This window comes from Papilio polytes, unplaced genomic scaffold (assembly GCF_000836215.1).
Source record: "Papilio polytes unplaced genomic scaffold, Ppol_1.0 DF823868.1, whole genome shotgun sequence".
In the NCBI taxonomy this organism is placed as follows: Eukaryota; Metazoa; Arthropoda; class Insecta; order Lepidoptera; family Papilionidae; genus Papilio; species Papilio polytes.
Window position 1 is genome coordinate 1,796,336 of NW_013525336.1, and position 6,456 is coordinate 1,802,791.

Consider the following 6,456-nt stretch of genomic DNA (forward strand, 5'->3'; position numbering starts at 1 on the left):
ACGAAATGACCGTTACCCATAGACTTTGCGAAAGTATTTCCTCTTCCAATGCGTTGCCTTCTCTGCCTAATCCCGCGGTTAATTGATTAATAGATAAAAAAGGTTTAAAAAAAAAGGAAAGAGAAAAATAAAGTATGGATAGATTGTGTGAATGAGATTATGCTTGAGAAGGGAGAGGATTCAGATATGACGGCTGATAGAGATGTATGGAAGAGCAGCACATTCTGTGCCGACCCACCGTAGGGACCAGGGCATGTTGATAATGGGTCTAAAAACATATCTCGCAACATTTCTTCGTAAGAACTAATAATCAAAGAGTAATAAAACAACAGAGTGAACTTATTATTTATTTTAATACATAACTACAGTGGGCCACCGCGTAACGGTGACAATGCCATTTTGGCCAGCTTAATTTTTTGGTAGACTTAAATTAACACAAAACATAATTAAATTTACCACATTAATAATATATGGACATCAGAATGGACATGGACAAACAGCAAAGCTACACATTTTTTTGCATTTACAATAAATGCACTATCTTTTAATAATATAGCAACTTATATCATCAGTATTGAAGTTTAGATCAAGTAATTAAATTTATAAATATTTAATACTCGGTTTTATAAGCCACAAAGGAACGCTCCGATGTCCATAGACAATCATAATGTCTTTATAAATTAAAATTCATACAGAGAAATCTAACTAACATATAGTCTACAAATGAAGCTTAACAATTCTGCACAATTTTTAAACGTTACGACAAACTTATTTTAGAAAAAAAAACAAAATACTTCATTGTAAACATAAAAAATAAACAAGAGACGAAAATCAACTTTAGTACAGACTGTCCTCTCTAACTATTAGTTACTCTGTACCTAGATTCATACCAAAGCTCTTTCAAAGGCCCCATTCCTACTCACAGCATATATTAAAATAATTATAACAGATTACAGAGTATCAAACATTCAAAGCTTGTAAATATGGACCAGTAAATAAAAAAAAAAAACAAAAACTAAAATTACCATTCAGAAGTATTAATAGTTTTACAATGAAAAATCCTTCAATTCGGAGAAAAATTTACATAAAAATTTTTGGTCTTAACATACCTTAAAAATCACTAAAATGTCAGAGGTCTTCAATATTTCAAAACCAATGTTCACTTTAAAAAACTAAAGACAAAAATAATTTTCAGTTTGAAAAACAAAAGTATGTTTATCTTTTTTTAAATAGATTAGAGCACAATAATTAAGAAATCATTTTTAAACCTGTGTGCCAAAGGTTTTTATTTATAAAATAAGGTGGCTAACAAGCAAGTGGCCATCTAAATCCGCCAAAATGGCGAAGCGACCGCTGCCCATATACTTCAATTGAAGATGTGTTGCCTATCCTAAATGGACAGAGGAGGAGACGCACATAATAAGGGGTCCTCTTCCCATGCATCTCCTCCACCATCAAATCCACTTTTCCACCCAATCCTTTCCTAAGACTAAAGGGACTAAAAGTGAGCCTTCGGCACCACACTCATCAAACGAAAAGGGGAATAGATTTCACTTGATGACTGATTTTTGTTTCAGACCTCTGACTTGAATACAACTAAAGACCACATTAACTAGAGACTTGACTTATTATGAATTTCCACTGTTGAAAAAATTGCAAAGACACAAATTATTTTTATACAAAGATATCAACAATAGAAATCCAATTAACATCGACAATTACAAAGTAAAGGAACATAATTATCGTTCATTAATAACTAACTTAGACCATTTCAAAGTTATACCATTGGTACTTAAGTTAGTGCCCTCTAACTTACGTATCTCTTGTATAGAAAATTATTATTACATTTGAAATGCGTATGTACATTAATTTTTCCAATAAAAATTGATTTCGGATATTCCAAATAAAAAATTAAGCATGTTTAAATTTAAAATAATACCAATTAGTTAAATTAATTTGATATAAAGTAAAAAAAAACAAATTAGGTGTAAAAAAATGTTTTTTGCAACTGTACATGCCTGAATGTCCAATGAAAGGTTTATACACTGAGAACCAATATGTAGATGAAAGTTTTTTTTAAATTGACATCTAAAATGTACATAAGCAATATATACAATTTTCTTTAGAATGTATCATACAAAATGCTCCAATAATAATTAACCTTCATTTCAAAAAAATGTTTTAAGCCCATGTCACTTAACAAGCATATTTTATAAGTTTTCTCAGAAATGTGTCAATTCTATTTTTTTTACGATAAAACTAGCCATCAGTCTAGATAAACATTTTTTGGTTGACATCAAAAAATTTATGTTTTTTTGAAAGATTCTTCAGTGTTCGAAAGTTTGCATGAAAGTGATTGCTTAGAATGGGATTCGAAACACAGACATCTATAAATGGACAGGTTATAAGACTTATTTTATGCCTTTTTGATTTTCACCATTTCAGCTGATATCATCATCATCTCCTTATCCTACTCCCGTAGGGTCGGCCTCAAAAACCTTTAGATTCGGCACTATTTTTTACGGCCGGCCGCCTGCCTGTCGCCAACCCTACTTGGGATTATTTACCATTCACCATTTCAGCTGATATAATAATAAAATTTAAGGCAGGCAACAGGCTTATCGGAATATAGCCAACAAGTTATTGCAAAAACCTGTCCATTTATAACATATCAGTGATTGGAAAGTATCACTTCAGATGGGATTCAAATTGTGAGTCATAAAATTAAAGATGAAAATAGTTTTCGACATCTTAAAATCTGTCATAGTTTAGTTTTGTGGCAACATTGGAATTTATAATTAAGTTTTCAACCCGTATTTACAAGAACATTGTAAACAATTATAGTTATCCTCTGCCAAAAGTATATAAATATATATTCACCCCTTTCACTCTAAGTACAAGCAGAGGTGAAAAATGTTCTATACATGTAGTGAGTGGAATTTCACAGATAGGTGTACCCCTGTGTAATTCTACGATATTTGTTTCCTGAATTTAGTTGATTTTAGTATATGGACATTTAATCAATTCAAGTTTTAACGGTAATATATTAAAAAAGACTCGTGTTTTTAATTTTAACTTAGATCGTTAAAATTGTATTACAAAATGGTTACATTTTATATAGATTTTAATGGTTTTTGATAAGGTGTCAATTAACTAAGCCCCTAAAAACTACCTACTTCGTTAGAAAGTGCCATTTTTATCAATATAATTAAAGAAAAAAACCTGCAATATTAAACATCAAGGATTATAGTTTAAGAAAGTTATCAGGGATAAAAAGAGGTAGGATAGAATGAGGTTACATAACTAAACTATGAAATAAAACACGCGAATCTTCACAAAATATATTACCGTTAACAGACAAAGTGTATTAAAAATCTACGACAGGTCACAAACAGGTCAGAGTATGGAGATAGATGTAAATGAAAACATGATTATATCGAAAATCTAAAAAAAAATATGCTCTACTTTACAGCACAGTATAAACAATAATAATGCCTTGTTTACATTATCCCAGTCCAGCATTCTATCCAACACTGGATTACAACTAGAAACTATAAACACAAACTGGAACCTTCACTGTATTTTAGTGTTAGTTTACATTTGCCAGCTGTAATCCAGCACTGTCTTCACTGGACTGGAATAAACTGTACTATAAACAGATGTAAAAAACAAGATTTATTACGATTGTAATATACATTAACAACTAACACCATACTCTACCTGTGACATGCACCGAGATCACTGTGTACACACAGCGTTGAACCGCGTCACACTGCGTCACACCGAGTCACAATGAATCCCATTGGGTCACACTACGTTACACATCAACGCATCGCGATATATCAATGTGTTACACAATATCACACCGCATCACACTGTATCACACTGTAACACATTGCATCACACTGTGTCACACTGCGTCACTGTCAGTCCTGGTGTGAGCTCAGTCGGTGAGCGCACGCTTGGGCTGCGGCTCGTCTAGGTCGGTCTCCGGCGGGTGCTCCAGTCCTGGCAGCATTATCTGAGTGTCTGACGCCTCCGATGGCTGCAAACACAAATTATATACATTGTTATACATACAAAGACCAGAACCTCACAGATTAAACTTTTTATCGACCGATTAGTCGGATCGAGTTGTTAGGCTAAAATCGTAAAGAAGTATAACGTTTTGTATGCATTGAGAACGCGGTACAATAAACCAAAGGATGCAACTTTTAAATCTGATCTGTTATAAATACGATAATTAGTTATTTATAAGAAGTGGATTGTCTCATTGCAAGAAAAACAATTACAAAGTCACACTGCAAAGGGCCCTGACTGTACATTAGTCTGGTAGATTGTGGAAGATCGTGGTAGATAATGGTAGGAGTATTACCTCAACATCGTTGGTGTTCTCGCGATCTGGAACTCCTCGGTTACGTTTCTTCGGTGCGCGATCCACCGGCGGCACAACCTTCTTAGCCTGGAACTAGAATATACAAAAAAATACATCAATTACTACCTTAGTCATATCTAAATTTGCCGGATTTTGCGCTGTATTCTAAAGAAATATGAAGAACTATCATAGAACATTTTATTTTTAAACTGTAGACAGAAATTTTGATAAACATTAAACAACTACCAAAACGCAAGCCAAGCATGGAATGTAGTAACTCACTGGCGCCAGTTATTGTTTTCATTGTGCCAATTGGCAGTCGTGATTGAGTGATACTGTCCAAATGTACAGTTGGGAAAACTGCCGGTATTGGATAAGACGTGAAAAATCTTAATAAGCCACTTTTGAACGTGTCTGTACGAAAAAATGTATATCTAGTGGTAAAAGGCTAATTGCTTTCTACTATTATCATGTGAACAAGCCACTGCTACCTAATTAGTTATTTATTAGAGGCGAAGTTGCTCTTAAGGAACAAGGTAATTTTTCTGGTAGTCGAACTGTGTGGTCAAATGTAAACCAGGTTTTAACCCAATTTTGTCGTATAATTTAGATGTCATCTATACAAATATAAAGAGGAATATTGGAATAATCCAAAAACTACAAGGCCTATTTCAAAAGATTCTGTCATGAATTAAGAGCTATTTTTTTTGCGCGGACGAAGACGCGAAACTCTCACTAAATATAAATGCAGATATTTAGACTAAAAAATATTCTTAACGGCTGAACGGATTTTCATGAAATTTGGTATAGATGTAAAGGATAGTCTGGAAGAACACATAGGATACTCATTTTTTTAAATTTTACTTGGCCAGTTAGTTTATTAACGCTACCTGCAGCTCTGGCGGCAGGAAGACGCGCGTGTTGAGGAAGAAGTCTGGCTGCGGGGAGAAGTACATGGTGGGGATGCGCGCGTCGGAGGGGAACTCCCGCATCTCGTAGTTGCTGGACCGCGACCAGATCACCGACATCGCCAGGTCGCACACCGCCCACAGTTTCTGCACAACATATCTCATTAAAAAAAATACTACATAGTCATTTTTTTCGTTTTCAAAGAGGTATACCAAACGGAAATCATAGACCCTCCATGCAAATAAAAATATTTAAATAACAACTTGAATATAATTAATATTGATATGTAAATAATCTTAATAATATTACAAATGCGAAAGTTTAGATGGATGGATGGATGTTTGTTAGAGTTTGTAGCCTAAACAACTGAACGGGTTTCAATTAAATTTGATATATATGTAGAGGATAGTCTGGAAGAACACATAAGCTACTCAATTTTGTTTTTTTTTTTTAAATTCCACGCGGACGAAGTGGCGGGTAAAAGCTTATAAGTCATATATACTATACTAACAAAGTTGAAAGCGTCATCATTCTCGTGTATGGCATCCTTATGGTTCTTCATGCGCTCCACGAGGCTCTTGTAGAAGCCGTAGCAGTAGAAGTCGTTGCGAGTTATCAGCGGCTCCAGGATGAACCACAGGCATTGCTTTATCACCTGCAACATACAAACATACATACTTTTAGACAACTTATTTAATTAATACTGTCGCTTTAAACTCAGAGCAAGACTTGTCGTGGGAATCAGGTTGCGCGCCAATCTAGCCGTACTTCTAGTGACATTGACAGCTGTCAGCTGTCAGCTAGGGACGTGACGTTTATGCCGATAATCTAGAGTTGCGCCAATTCTACAGCACTGTAATAATTTTGTTCCTAACAATACATACATACTTACAAGGCGCACAGACTATACTAATATATTAAAATTAAACACACTACTTTGTTATCACAGTATATTTTTGAAAAATACTTTCTTTAATAAAAAGCCCTACACTTATAACACGCTTTAGGCTATACATTTTCACACTATCATACTTAGGGGGTAAATAGATTGGAAAAAACATTATGTGGGAAAGGGACCATATACTACAATCTACCAACATAAAGGAAGCTAGGTTGTTATGGTAACAGTAATTTTGACATTTGCAATTGACAATTTAACAATTGTAAACAAT

General features: G+C 34.1%; 1 protein-coding gene across 2 annotated transcripts in view; it reads right to left on the reverse strand.

Annotated features, from left to right (window-relative positions):
• Nucleotides 1-3,329: 3,329 nt before the first annotated feature.
• The window catches only part of LOC106103144 (sister chromatid cohesion protein PDS5 homolog B), a 25,567-nt gene continuing 22,440 nt past the window's right edge, over nucleotides 3,330-6,456 (reverse strand). For both annotated transcript variants that reach the window (XM_013282813.1, XM_013282814.1), the window contains 4 exons: nucleotides 5,796-5,939; nucleotides 5,266-5,430; nucleotides 4,376-4,468; nucleotides 3,330-4,045 (listed from right to left, as the gene is read on the reverse strand). In XM_013282813.1, the coding sequence (XP_013138267.1) occupies nucleotides 3,944-4,045; nucleotides 4,376-4,468; nucleotides 5,266-5,430; nucleotides 5,796-5,939 (504 nt within the window). In that variant the 3' untranslated portion in view covers nucleotides 3,330-3,943. The remainder of the gene's footprint in view (nucleotides 4,046-4,375; nucleotides 4,469-5,265; nucleotides 5,431-5,795; nucleotides 5,940-6,456) is intronic.